This window comes from Amia ocellicauda, chromosome 2 (genome assembly GCF_036373705.1).
Source record: "Amia ocellicauda isolate fAmiCal2 chromosome 2, fAmiCal2.hap1, whole genome shotgun sequence".
Taxonomy (NCBI): domain Eukaryota; kingdom Metazoa; phylum Chordata; class Actinopteri; order Amiiformes; family Amiidae; genus Amia; species Amia ocellicauda.
In genome coordinates, this window is record NC_089851.1 from 45,758,283 (window position 1) to 45,773,412 (window position 15,130).

The 15,130-nt window shown below is 37.2% G+C and overlaps 1 protein-coding gene across 1 annotated transcript; it reads right to left on the reverse strand.

Annotated features, from left to right (window-relative positions):
• Window positions 1-6,974: 6,974 nt before the first annotated feature.
• nrn1a (neuritin 1a) lies at window positions 6,975-14,457 on the reverse strand. Its single transcript, XM_066724424.1, has 3 exons — window positions 14,208-14,457; window positions 10,122-10,266; window positions 6,975-7,791 (listed from the first exon to the last, which is right to left on the reverse strand). The coding sequence occupies exons 1-3, from the start codon at window positions 14,260-14,262 to the stop codon at window positions 7,563-7,565; spliced, it is 429 nt and encodes a 142-aa protein (XP_066580521.1). The 5' UTR covers window positions 14,263-14,457; the 3' UTR covers window positions 6,975-7,562.
• Between the last annotated feature and the right edge of the window lie 673 nt (window positions 14,458-15,130).

Here is a 15,130-nt window from a genome sequence, read left to right on the forward strand (position 1 = left end):
TTGTGGTGTTGTAGATCATTTAAGTCTATTTTCTAGAGGTTATTAACCCATGCAAAACATCTAAATATCTTACATCAAGTAGCTTTGTCTGGTCACCCTTTGCCTGGTACTGCTTCAGAAATGTGGGCTTTTAAGAAAATCAGCACTGGAATCATTCATGACTGCTGGCCACAGTGTCAAACCCCAGACACAGCCACTGAACACAAGTGTTGATTGGTTCAATAGTGAATTATCGACTGTGTTCCCCGCTGTTGTCCATCCCTATAAATAGGCTTTCTGTCTGGCTGCTCTTCAGTTCTGTCACCTGCGGTGGAGGTGATATCTGATGGTTCCTGCAGTTTGCTGTGCTGACAGGCATGTGCCAGAGTGTGGAATCCCCTCTCTTCTTCTGCTGCTGCCTTCAGAGAAGGAAAGGAATGAGTGCAATGTAGCTTCTCTCAAACTGGACCTTCCAAATCAGAATATCCCTGCCCCCCTGGCCAAGTGCGCCAATGCTTTGTTGAAGTCCATTAGGCATTGTGAAAATCATGTTCATTGAATAGCAGTCTGCAGATTTAAACTTTCCATGGGCAGCCATAGCAAAACTAGGAACCAAGATTAAAATGTGGGGCCTGTTTGAACCTTAACACAAGGAAATATATAGATTTGTATGCTGACGTGTAATGTATGTCATATATGTACAGAGGCTGTCAGGGTCCAGAGGTGTTACACCAAGCTCAATAATGATCTGCATGATCACCACACAGTACACAAGTCATTTTATGATTTAGAAATGGTTTGGGATCACTGGCCCATCCTGAGGAACAGCTGGGCACTTCCAACTACAGACAACAGTAAAAACCTCCCTGTTCTCTTTTCCTTGTTATACTTCTTTACATACATTCCCATGATTTATATTAAGGAGTCACCATTTAGTCTCTTTTGGGGAGAATACATAACCCTCAACTCAATTGATTTTCTATTCTCAACTGATATATGACCCTTTCCTCATTTCAATTATGTTTTGTTTATACAGTAAGCTGCAGAGGAAAACATTTAAATCTAAATGCAGTCTACAGTTCAAGATTTTTATTTTCGTCAGTTGCTTAAAGTACATTATGTTAATAATATTCAAGGAGGAAGGATATGCCTAATACAAAAATCAATCAAAGAGACTCTTAAAAAAAAAACTGTGAAGAAAACGGATCAATGATTTATAAGTGTACCTTCCCGTGTTGTCTCCAACTGCAGTCACTGGGATCGATACAGTTACACCACACAGATGAAGGTGAATGTGCAGTTAAACTGCAATAAGGAGATGATATATTCCTTGCAAAATGTCTACTTTGGCGGGTCTCTGGGGGTTTAAAAAGGTTGCACCTAAAACTCGGACATCGCTGCTCATAATCTGGCCTTTGTCATTGAATTCCCCAAGATGCATTGCACAACTGGCTGAGTTTTTTGGTCAGGAGGCCTCCGTGTCTGTCAAGGTGTCCTCGGCTTCTGCGTAACAGCTTCTCTCTGTTAATGTAATCCCAGACAGACTCGATGACACAAATGGTAATTGGGCAGTTAAGACTTACAATGCGCTAGTTAGAGCTCATCTGGATACTGTGTACAGTTCTGGGCTCCACACTTCAAGAAAGATATCGCTGCTCTAGAGGCAGTTCAGAGGAGAGCAACCAGACTTATTCCAGGTCTGAAGGGAATGTCCTACTGAGAGACTGAGGAACTGAACCTTTTCACCCTGGAACAGAGGATACTACGTGGGGACTTGATTAAAGTCTTCAAAATCATGAAGGGCATCAACCACATCAAACCAGAGGAGCTTTTCCAGATTAGCAGGGACACACGCACACGGGGACACAAATGGAAATTGGGCTTCAAGGCATTCAAGATGGAAAACAGGAGACACTTCTTTACACAGAGAGTAGTCACAATCTGGAACAAACTCCCCAGCAATGTGGTTGAAGCTGAAAATGTGGGAACATTTAAAGCCAGGCTGGATGGGATCCTTGGATCACTCAGATATTAATGGACACCAAACGAGCACGATGGGTCGAATGGCCTCCTCTCGTTTGTAAACTTTCTTATGTTTTATGTTTCTTATGTTGAGATCAGGGTTCTGTGGGGGTCATACCATCACTTCCAGGACTCCTTGTTCTTCTTTACGCTGAAGATAGTTCTTAATGCAGTCATTGTCATGCTGCAGAATAAATAAATTCACTGTTGCCTGCAGACACTTATTCATGTACCGCTCTCCAGCCCTTCGGCGAACAAACTGCCTTCTGCTACAGCCAAATATGTAAAATTTACACATTACAAATTTACGTGCATAGTCGAGTCGCTTTGGCCTTGTTGCCACGTCAGAGGTATGGCTTTTTGGCCGCAAGTCTTCCATGAAGGCCACTTCTGACCAGACTTCTCCGGACAGTAGATGGGAGTACCAGGGTCCCACTGTTTTCTGCCAATTCTGAGCTGATGGCACTGCTGGACATCTTCCGATTGCGAAGGGAAGAAAGCATGATGTGTCTTTCATCTGCTGCAGTAAAGCTTCCTTGGCCGACCACTGCATCTACGGTCCTCAACGTTGCCCGTTTCTTTGTGCTTCTTCAAAAGAGCTTGGACAGCACACCTGGAAACCCCTGTCTGCCTTGAAATGTCTGCCTGGGAGAGACCTTGCTGATGCAGTATAACCACCTTGTGTCTTGTTGCTGTGCTCAGTCTTGCCATGGTGTATGACTTTTGACAGTAAACTGTCTTCAGCAACCTCACCTTGTTAGCTGAGTTTGGCTGTTCCTCACCCAGTTGTATTCCTCCTACACAGCTGTTTCTGTTTCAGTTAATGATTGTGTTTCAGCCTACATATTGAATTGATGATCATTAGCACCTGTTTGGTATAATTGTTTAATCATACACCTGACTATATGCCTACAAAATCCCTGACTTTGTGCAAGTGTACCTAGAAGAATTTATGCTGTTTTGAAGGCAAAGGGTGGTCACACCAAATATGGATTTGATGTAGATTTTTCTTCTGTTCACTCACTTTGCATTTAGTTAATTGATACATTTAGTCTATTTTTGAAAGCATTCTTACTTCACATCATTTTTTCACACCTGTCTAAAAGTTTTGCACAGTACTGTATATATGTATACATACATACAGGGGTGTCGCAAGGAGGTAGGCATCCCAGGCAATTGCCTGGGGCACCGGGCTGGGGGATGGGGGGCAAATGGGAACCCCCCCCCCCTCTCACGTGAGAAAACTCCGTCCGCCCTACCCCCCGCGCCCCCACTCACGGGAGAAAATACCAACACCGTCAGGAATTATTTTGCCTGGGGCCTCTAAAAGATTTTACATAGGAAAGAGATCATGAGTATCTTTTCAGAGAAAAACATTTTAAGTTCGAAGCTAAGTATCCCAAACTGATTTATGTGGTAAATTAAAGTAACGTAATATAGTGTGTCTATTTAAAAAGCCAATACCATTTTAACTCCCAAGTTAAATTATATATTTTTTTGAACTTCCACATTTAAATCTAAAATCTAGAATGGTAATACCTGCCACATGAAGTATTTTAATTAAATGCCAACGGTTAAATATAACAATAGTATATCAAAACGAAATTAACAATTACAATATATGCATTTATAATTAAGTGCGTTCAACTACCTGCTCGTTTTAAAATCATGATATTCAATTTCAAAATGGACAAGATAACTAGATTGTTAAATAAATTGTCGGAATAATTAACTGAAATTTTCCCTACGTTTTAAAAACAATAACCTGACAGCTGAAATAATTGTATGTAGGCTAGAACAACATAGACTATATACCGTAACTGCCATCAGGATTTAGAAGTATTATTCATTTTTATGTGATTCTTATTTTTAACCTTCATACAATAGTAATGAATCTTTTACAACCAAGTACAACCAATATTTTCTGTACAGATAAATTGGTCTGGACCCGCTTTGGGAATTCATAAATAATGTAACTATATTCATAAAACATGGGCTCTGCTGTAAAGGTTGATCTAATAAACAATAATACATGAATGATGAAAATTCTAGAATTTGGATATAAGCATACAAATAAACAAAACAGAAACTTTCCAGAAAATAAAGAAAGCTCTTACAGGAAATAAGAATGACGAAAGAATACATATTGAGGTCGTTTGAAAAAGACCAAAGACATGCCTTTAAAATACCGAGCAGACATACTTGGTAAATAACTGGAGGACCAGCTGAAAAACTGGATTTGATCTAATTCTGTAAAGTCAGACGCGCAAAAGCACGCAATGGAAAATACATTGTTTTATGATAATAATAATAATAATAATAATAAATGGTAGCAGTAGTAATAGTATTTTTCCCTCACTCTTGAAGCTCAATATAACTGTATCTTGGGAGAGGAAGAAAAAAAGAAGAAGAAAAGGAGAAAGGAACATGCGTAGCCTTCAAATAGACTATACCAAAGACGCTAATCTCCTTGTATGTGCCACAGACTTGGGCCTAGATTTTGATTTAGTTTTAAATAACTATTTATTCATTCGACCCGTATACCTGCTGACCTTCTCTATCCTCTGTAGATGGCGCATGATGCATGATTGACCATGAACGTCCACATTTTATACCGGCAATTCAGGTGTTAATCCTGATTTAGCAGATACGGCTGCTCCAAGTCTGTCCACAGGCAATTCGACGCGCAACCTGAAATAAAGCATATTTATTTCTAGAGGTTGTATTTTCTGTTCATCCATATTAATGAAGAACCTGTCAGCTGTGCACATCAGTCCTGTGGGGTGAATAAAATCGGTTGGTCTGGGACATATAGGCCTAGTCACTTTACTACTACTACTACTACTACTACTACTACTACTACTACTACTACTAATAATAATAATAATAATAATAATAATAATAATAATAATAATGTAATTCAAACATTTTAAAATATGCATATATATATATATATATATATATATATATATATATATATATATATATGTATATATATACGTATATATATATATATGTATATATATATGTATATATATATACATATATACATATATATACATATATACATATATACATATATATATATATACATATATATACATATATACATATATACACATATACATATATATATATATATATATATATATATATATATATATATATATATATATATATATATATATATATATATATATACTAATAATAATAATTTATCTTGCCCATGCAGAATGACGGAATTCTTTGAGACCAATTGCTAGGGCTGGGAGTTACCGGAGGTCCATAAAAGCTTCAAATGGGATTACAGACATTTCTCGTTCAGTGTCTCCCAATACAGAAGCATCTTGTGAAGACTGCTTTACAATCCCGTTAACGCCCCCTATTGCTGGTGGGTCTGTCTTTGCTTTTACTACACGTCAATGCTAACATTATATTATATTTCTATAGCCCTAAAACGACAGCACTGACCGACTGATTTATTCGTTCACATCTGCTCACATGTGTCACCGTTTCAGGAAAATACGACAGACTCTTAAAATCAGCAGTGGTATTGTTGAAATAACTATTCCAATTAATCCCAATTATGACATTGCTTAAAATAGCATTGTCTCATTGATATGTGTTTAATACACTGGCTGGGCACCTTGGTGATGTCCTTATCAGGTCAAGATGAAAGGCGTTCCTCAAGGCTATGGGCATTTCTGGAATTGGCAATGAGGGCATGTGTTTGTCGGAAAAGAGGCACTTGGGGGAAATGCATGTTCAGAGGCATCACAAAGAGATTTGAATTAAAACAAATTCACCGCGGATTAATTGATGCATCTGGAGACCGCGCCGCTGTGCGACATTGACTTTGTATTACAAAAAAAAAAAAACTAGGAGAACATAAAAATAAACTACAAAGAAATAACATCTTCTCCGTTTTCTCTTTACCTCTTCATACACAAGCTGAAGGTGCTTTATTTTAGTCTTCTAACACCAGCACGCCAGTCAGCTAAAAATAGAAAGGGCTGCTGCAGTTTCCCTGCCAAATCAATAGGAGGCCATTCCGTGCCATTGCTGCACAGATCTGCTATTATAACATGAGTATCCATATATACTCATATTTGTCATTCAACCTTTTGAGCAAAACCGTTTCTAACAATATTCACCGGCTTTCGGAAAATATATAAATTTATAATACAGATAAACACATACATAAATAATATCCCGACATTTACGAATTATAGAAACGACATTATACTTTTTTTGTATTATTATTATTATTATTATTATTATTATTATTATTATTATTATTATATATTTAAATTAAAAAATATGGGATTGCGTCATTTAGCACATAATTGTGTTAATTAGATCACAGTCACGACAATGGGCTTCTCTGAGATTGGGGTTAAACCCAGGGCCCAAATTGCCATATAATTCAATTTCACACCGTTTTTCCATGAATTGAGTAGATGTTATGATATGTAATTCAAATTAGTATCCAAAAGAACACCACACACCTTCTTTTCAAACAATAACTGGTTTATTTAATATATATTTATATATATATATATATATATATATATTATACTTTGTAGCAATTTTGAGTTAGAGTTGGCCTATATAATATGTAATCTGTCGTTAAAATCTTTTTAGGTTTAGTTATCTAATTTCTCAAAATGATTTCATATACACAGTCCCTTTTTATAATCTTCTTATACTTCTGCAATATTCAGGTATGATTTGCAACATCCCCAGAAACAAACAAACAAACAAACAAATATACATATCGTTTAAAGGCAGTGAAACGTGGTCTATGCCTTGGCAACATCAAATAAAGCTGACATAATTCACTCCATCCGGATGATTCATCTCGCATCCAGCATGTCTTCTTGGTGTTGTTTTTTTTTTCCATTTTCTTTTTTTTTCCCATTTTTGTATGTAAAAACATATTCTATTATAATGACTGAAACACACAGTGGAGCTGATTGGCAGCAGTCTTTATTATTCTCGATATTTTTGTATAGGGGATCAACGGACGATCTTCTCCACCGTCCCCCAACACCCCCATCCATCGTCCGGTCCCATACCTGTCGTCTCGGCCATCACTTCCAGACCCACCACTCTTTAAATGGCTACAGCCGTTCCTGAGTGTTTTTTTATTATTATTATTATTATTATTATTTGTTTTCGTTGTTATTTTGTTGGTTTTAATTTTCTTTAGATGTTTCTCTGTAGGTGAGTGAGTCGATGACAAAACAGGCATTGAGTGAGGTCTCCCGTCTATAGCTCCGCAATGGGTTTGGTAACAAATTTGGCAAATCAAAATGGGGAAAAAATGAATCACTATAGAAAGATGCTTCCCTCCCCAAAGGCGCGAAGTCAGGGTCACCAGAAAATCGCAGTTTCCTGGGATGTTTTTTTGTTTTTTGTTTTATAGCACATAATCCAAAAGGGTGTTAATAAGGTGGATTTGTTATCGTTATTGTTGCTGTTGCTATTGTTCTTTTTTCTTCTTCTTCTTCTTCTTCTTCTTCTTCTTCTTCTTCTTCTTCTTCTTCTTCTTCTTCTTCCTAAAAAGCCAGCCATGTCACTAAAGCGCAAAGTGCTATAAGAAAGACGGTGGAGCCAAAGTGGCCGGTGCGTTTGGATGCCCCGTTGCCCCCTCCACACAGTTCAAATAAACTACCCCTGAACTCCAGGTTTCTGGATTCCTTCTTGAGTTTCTCCCACAGATCCGTCGCTCCTTCTTGGCAATCTGCGAGGGCTGTGGTGGCGCAGGCATGGAAATCATCCCAGTACCTGTAAATGGGAGGAAAAAAAGATGACAACACAGGTGTATAATAAGGGAAGGCAACGCAAGACCTTAGCGCAGATCCTACAGCGCATCAATAATGCATGACTGCTTCTGCTACCCGACTTTAATTGTTGCTGCATCATGCAATCAAACAGACTTATTAATAATTTAGTCCTTCATTATAACCGGGCCCCTTTCCTGTGCGTAATCATTATTGGCACAGGAACACGTCTACAATACTACTACATCGTCTTTAGTCGTATGGATCTAGAGACAAAATTAACGAATCATTGACTGAATGAATGATTGAATGAGCAAACACAAAAATAAACGAATTGAATACATTTTTCACAATTGCTGTTAAAAGTGACATTTTCTACAGTGACCGTTAAAATTCACGATTTTGATATGTTAACCAACATCTGGGAATTGCTTTGTAAGATCATTTGTGCTATTTTGAATTATTACTATTTTGACTGTAGTTAGAAAAATCGTGGCAGAGCTGCAGAAAACACACATCTTACGGGTTCATGTCCAAAATAATATACACATCAATATAAAAATAAACGGTTAGAGATATTGCGCTGAACACAAACGGAAATAAAAATGAAGACAATGTAGGTCTGTGTATTTTCAGTAACCAAGTATAATTTTATCCCATCTTAAAAAATGATTATGAGATCACATTGTGATATATGCTAGCTCACCGGATATCAGGGGAAACATTAATACAGCCGCCTACTCTAGATATTTCAATATTGAAACTGTGGTTCGTTGCGTGTAGATTTGGGAGGGAAATGCATGCTCATAAAGTAATGCCAAGTACAGTGTCAGCCTCTTCTGGAGAGATTATTTTACCCTACAGCTTTCTCTCCGTCTCTCACAAGGACCTTCTTGCTGACCACAGATGGGTCAGTAATCTTGAATTTCCACTACCAATGAAGTCAAACTGTTTGCAGTAATTTACTTACTCACAGAATAAGAAATAGCACACAATGTGAATGATGGAGTGACCACACCAAAACCAAAGCCCAATTAAAGCGAATTACAATTAAATCATAATTAAAATACAATTTAATGAATTACAATTAAAGCATTAAACGTTTGGAATAATGACACTGAGTTCCACTGACTCTGATTCGACCCTTGTAGGCGCCTGGTTCTTGTCAACTCGGCAAGCTTTAATTTACAACCCCCTCCCCCTTATTTTTTTTTAAGTGCGACCCGACATCACTGTTTAATACATTTGTAATAAATAATGAGATATGGAGATGCCAGGGCGACTGCTTTTGCTTCTATTGCAGTATCTCTGTTGTAATTGCATCTCCCCACGGGAAATTAAAACACCCCCGATCTCTTCTCCTCCCCCGAGGTGGCAATGGCAGAGGAGGGGAGAGACACCCGCGCCTGACCCGCACTTTAACCCTTTGCGGCCCGGAGCCTCTGCCAAAGACGAGGCGGTCGCACCTTCAGCTGAATTCACTCGCGCCCAGTTTAATCTAAGATATACCCTTTGATTGACGACTTTGTGAGAAGGTTTTGGTTTTGGTTTTCGTAAAAGCCTAATGTGCACCATAATGAATAAACTAATATTAGTATAGATGTATACTCAAAACAACGTGACCACGGAAATTTTAATAAGACATTGTAATCATTACCAAACGACCAGGAAAAGATACTGAGGAGAAAAATATATTTCATCCACACGGCTCTGTTACCTTCATCCCATGCTATTTTTTAAAAAAAATCCCCTTTCTGTTTTTGGTAAGAAACAGTGAACTGATTTATGTATGCATTCATTGTTTCTTATTTCCAAATAAAATCTCCAAAACCTTAAACTCGTGTTATAAGTTTCCAATTTTTAAAATATTTTATTTCTAATATGGCAATCGATAAAATAAGCTAAATTAATGTACAGTTCCTACATGCATTCACATGCTACTGACTACATATTATTATTATTATTATTATTATTATTATTATTATTATTATTATTATTATTATTATTATTATTATTAACAAGAAGCAAGTGCACTTGTGTGCGTAACCTGACAGATATAACTGCAAAGTCCTGGCGAAGACATGAACCCCTCAACCCCATGGTGACTGCCTGTATATCTTATTGCAATTAGCGGGTGGGGGGTGTTTCTGTAATGGAGAATTAACCCCCTGCGAGATCCTTCCATCGACCTGGGCTCTGGTGCCATCTGTCTCCAGTACAGAGCGCGTCGTGCCGAGCCGGCCTGATCTGGGCCGTTTCTAACATTTCTTTTAGAGGGGGTGAGTTAAACATGGCAGGCAACCTTTACGGGGCTTTGGTAAAACCTCCACTTACGAGCAGATGGTCTGCAGGTTTTCCTTGTCGTCCAGCTCCTGGGGGTAGTTCACCATGTTCTCGCCCAGTCTGAGCAGGCAGTCCGAGAAGCCTTTAAACACGGTGTCACATTTCCCCGCAGCCCGCACCGCCTGGAGCACATACGCTGCAAAACACATACAATATACATAGATCAGTCTTCATACATGTACTTTTACTACCAGCTGTTCGAAATACTAGCTTTACAATTACCCCTACAAATAAGACATTACCGATAAGACTATAATGGAATATTACTACTACTAGGCTACTACTACTAATACAAATAATTGCAAAATATTCGACCTTTAAATATGTACTGACATGCATTTCGTATTTTTCTACTGTGTTCGTTTTTATGGATATATTATTATTGTTATTATTAAGTTAAAATACATAAATATTAAACGTGTGAACATTACGTAGCCAGTATTATAATGCAATATTTGAATCTAGTTTTCAGTCACGCTTTCAATGAGGATACATTCAAAATGTCACGCTGGTTCAGTTTTAATTTCCCAACAGGAGGCAGGGGGCTATTTTCTTTTAATTGCTGAATAAAATGTTGCTATTGTTATTTTATATGACTTGGTTTTAAAACAGTTTCTGTCGGTGCTCTGGGTTTTGGCGAGGTACAGGCGCCGAGTGGCTAGATGCGTAATTGCTTAATTAAATAAGTCGTGGCGCTCACCACTCTCGGAATTGTGAAGGTGTTGTTGGGGGGGGAGATTTGAAAATGCGTGACGACAGGATGGACAAGTAACAGGGCCTGCAACATGAGTTCTGCTTTGTCTCTTTAATCCTACTTGAACTAATTTTTCATGAACGCCTGCGTGTGTTTACTTCCCTGGTTGGTTGAGCAGAGATGCGGTCAATTGATCTGATTGTATCCAGTGGATGAGCTCTCGGGTGAGAGCCGTGAACATCGTATCTATCCTCATCCATCCAGAGCTGAGTTAGACAGCAATGACAGATCAATGCACCTTGCACAGCTCAAGAGTGATACATATATTTATATACACACACACCTATATACAGGGAACTATGCATTATACCTAACATTTGCACTTTGTATTGCTCTTATATTTTGTAAGTCGCCCTGCACAAGGGCGTCTGCTAATAAATAAATAAATAAATAATAACATGATATATTAGAATTGTATTTTTTTTCAATATTAATAGTATATTTACAGTTATATATATATATATATATATATATACACACACACACACACACACACTGGTTGTCTGTTTTTACTATTAATTATTGGCCCTGTTTTCGGGTATGCACGTCTATAGAAGTAGTTCCACCTAATTTGTAGATTTGTTTAAAATGTATTATTATTATTATTATTATTATTATTATTATTATTATTATTATTATTATTATTATTCCTGTTTTTACAAATATTACAATCCTTTGGAATAAATGTTGGTTCATTGAGGCAGATAGTAATAAACATATGCGAACTGGTGAACTTCCCAGCCGACGTAAGTGTGATATTTATTTTTCTTCCTTTCTTTCCTTCTTTCTTTAAAATTGCGTGCATAAATTCGTTAAAAGGTGAGAGAAAGCAAGATTCGTCTCACTCAATTTATGCGGTACTGTTACATTATATAGGCTACAGCTACATTGATAATCAGGCGCTTTTTTTACATTAATATATGTCCGGAATCCCATCCCACGTGTTTGATGTGCTGAGTTAGCGTTATTCAAAATGTACATTGTCTATATATTGAAATGGTGCCTGTTTAAAATAGCTGAACTAAAAATAAATAAATAAATAAATAAATAAATAAATAAATAAAGATTTGTCCATGCCTATAACTGGGAAATATGATTTAATGCCGCCAAAAGGGTTTTATTTTCATACCGTGTATCCAAAGTATTATTAATTTCTTAACACTACACTCCCCCAAAAAGAGGAGGCTATATTAATGCATATTCTAATAAAGGAAGGTTGCATTATAACATATTAAATATTGGAAAGCTCCCACCAGAACACAAAACACACGTAACAGTTTTATTTTAATTGTATGCCTATATTTTGTAAGATGATTTTAAAACGCAGCAATGGGAGGCGTACTAATCGCAAGTGCGGGTTACAGCTGTTTATAATTTATGCAGTTATTGCAAGTCCGCATTCTTTCAATATTTGGAAACATACAGGACGCATTGCAGCCAAACAGCGGAATAATAACAGCCAGGGCTCGGGGTGGGAGGGGAATATGGGCAGAGAAAGAAGGAAAATAATTCTGTGTGCGGAAAATCGCAGTTACATAACTGGTGTAATACAGGGAACCGGAAGGCCACCCATCAATTACCCAATTTACGTTCTGCACAATTGGCATGTAACCATAATAAATACTCCTCCTCACACACATGAACAAATGCATGGATTATATTAGACATTCACTCAAACACAAATCACTTCATACGACCATTCGTGCCTCCAAGGTCTTAACTATAAAGAATGGACGGGCAGAAGGCTTTTGCTGTATAATGAATACTAGACTCCACTCAATCCTCCTGCGAATATACTGCTACTATAGGCTTGTAATGGTCGTATTAGTATTAGTAGTAGTAGTAGTAGTAGTAGTAGTAGTAGTAGTAGTAGTAGTAGCAGCAGCAGCAGCAGCAGCGGCAATAGCAACAGTAAAACTACATAATAATAAAAAATAGAGGAAATAATAACTGTAATATAAAACTATCCTACTAACGAAATACATAAGCATTAGACTAAATTAATCTAGAACATCGCAACAACTACATGCTAATTATCATCCAATTTTTAATTTTAAATGTTAGTATTATAACCTGACTTTATATATATTGGCAGAGGAAAAAGCTTAAATGAATAATAATAATTTCCTTGAAACTAACATATATGTAGCCGGTACAGTTTTAAGTGGAGTATGTAGTGGGGTTTTATGTTAGTTTGTTTCTTTGTTTATTTTACAGATTGTACATCCTCGTTTTAAAAGATACATCATATTTTTTTAAATGCATTTATGTTTTACTTTGTGTGGATTTATGAATATTTTACGCATCTGTTTTTATAATCTTAATAATGATAATAACGATAATAATAGATATGATGATGATGATACTACTACTACTACTACTACTACTACTACTAATAATAATAATAATAATAATAATAATAATAATAATAATAATAATAATAATAATAATAAATACTTGACAGGTGTGTGTAAATCAGTGTTGTAAATATGATGTGGAGTTTGTTTGGGATGCTCTACATGAGAATAAGGCGCCACTGGTTTGCAGTCAGTGCCCTGATTCATTGAAACTGGTAAATGTGAAACTGTACATGTAACACCCAAGCAACCCGAGTCTCCGCAACACCACAATTTGTTCAGTGCAGCTTCTCTATCATTGCTATGCTCGTTATTTGAATTATTTATCTCCACATTTGCCTCCTGGTGCTCCTGGTGCTGAGGATGCAGATCCCTGCTGTAAGGTCATGCAACGCGGGGGAGAAGAGTGCATCTTTGCTGTGGTCAACTCAGTGCACATTCATGACCTTTATTTGTTTTATATGTTTAGATATTTATGTGTATCCGTTTTCATTGCTTGCTTAAGATGGGGGTTTCGCACCATGTGTTTAAACAGTCCAATTGCCAGATAACATTTGTCTCTGCAAAATAACCACAATGTTCGTCGTATGTCGCATTTAAATGAAAACGGTACCAAATTAAAAGAATCGAAAGCACCGAGTTCCCGGACGATTTACTAACATTATTCATAGAAAGTGAATCTAAAAACACGCGTTTTCGGATTTGTTTCAGTAAAAAAAAAAAAAGCTTTCCATTTCGTAGCAATTTAAGTCGTTCCTCACGCAAATACAGACACTTAATTGGACACCTATCAGTCCATTCGAATGCACAGTAACTTTCCAAGATTACAAATACATTAAAATAATACAATAATAATAATAATAATAATAATAATAATAATAATAATAATAATAATAATAACGAACAAGCACAACAAACATAAAAAGCTGCAGACATTTAAAACTGTACCAATGCTTGAACACTCACCTAACTGCACAGCAAGAATCAGTGAAATATATCTGCCGTTCAGAGTAAATCCCATCCTATATTTGGTAAAACCATTGGAGTGTGCAGATCTTAAATAGTCTGAATGAAAAACGTGCTATATTTCTGCTCATCGGGCATCGCCATCCACTTCCAGCGGCAGGTTTTTACGCAGACAGGAGAGCCGGAGTGAAATGCTGCTCCCCGTTTGGAGAGGGGCGGCGATGCTCCTCCTCACGCCCACACTAATTCAGTGACGTGCAAGTGACACTTACAGACCATTTTCTTCTCTCTTTTTTGAATAATTTGTCAGCAAAGGCGAGCCTTCTTCTATTTGCATCAAGACTGATCAAGATCTGGGCCACTAATGCGAAACCCCGCCTGGTTTGAAACACTGGTTTGTAGAGCTGCGGACATTGACACCATAAGTGGCCACCGCTGAGCTCAGTATGGACCTTACACTAGACATATATACTGAAACAATTGTCTACCTGGATAAGGCCTTCTGCAAAGAAAAGTTATAATAATAATAATAATAATAATAATATATTTCATTCTACACAGGCACTACTGTATAATATTAAAAATGGCTTATTGGTTTTAACCAATATGCTACATTAAGAAGACTAGTATCTATTTTTCAATTTTAACTGTATCTATCTGTTTGTCTGTCTGTCTGTATAATACATGGTATTGCAACCCAGGCCTAACATTATATTGTAGGCTGGTCGTTTTGCAAATAAAGTTTCCCCAAAATATTGCATTGAATGTCTGCTTTTACAGGGGGTTGGGGGGCAGCAGTAGCCCAGGGAGGTGGACAGCTGAGTATTTGCTTGTGTAGCCGGCCAGTCAGGTCAACACAGGCTGACACACAATGACTGGGGATTTAGCGCCCCTTCACGATTATTACGACGAGTCCTGTTGAA

Excerpts from the sequence above, each read along its gene's own strand:
- nrn1a (XM_066724424.1), bottom strand. The coding sequence starts at position 14,262 with ATGGGATTTACTCTGAACGGCAGATATATTTCACTGATTCTTGCTGTG. Across the intron at positions 10,267-14,207 it reads GATTCTTGCTGTGCAGTTAG|CGTATGTGCTCCAGGCGGTG; the intron begins GTGAGTGTTCAA and ends TGTGTTTTGCAG. Across the intron at positions 7,792-10,121 it reads AACCTGCAGACCATCTGCTC|GTACTGGGATGATTTCCATG; the intron begins GTAAGTGGAGGT and ends TCCCATTTACAG.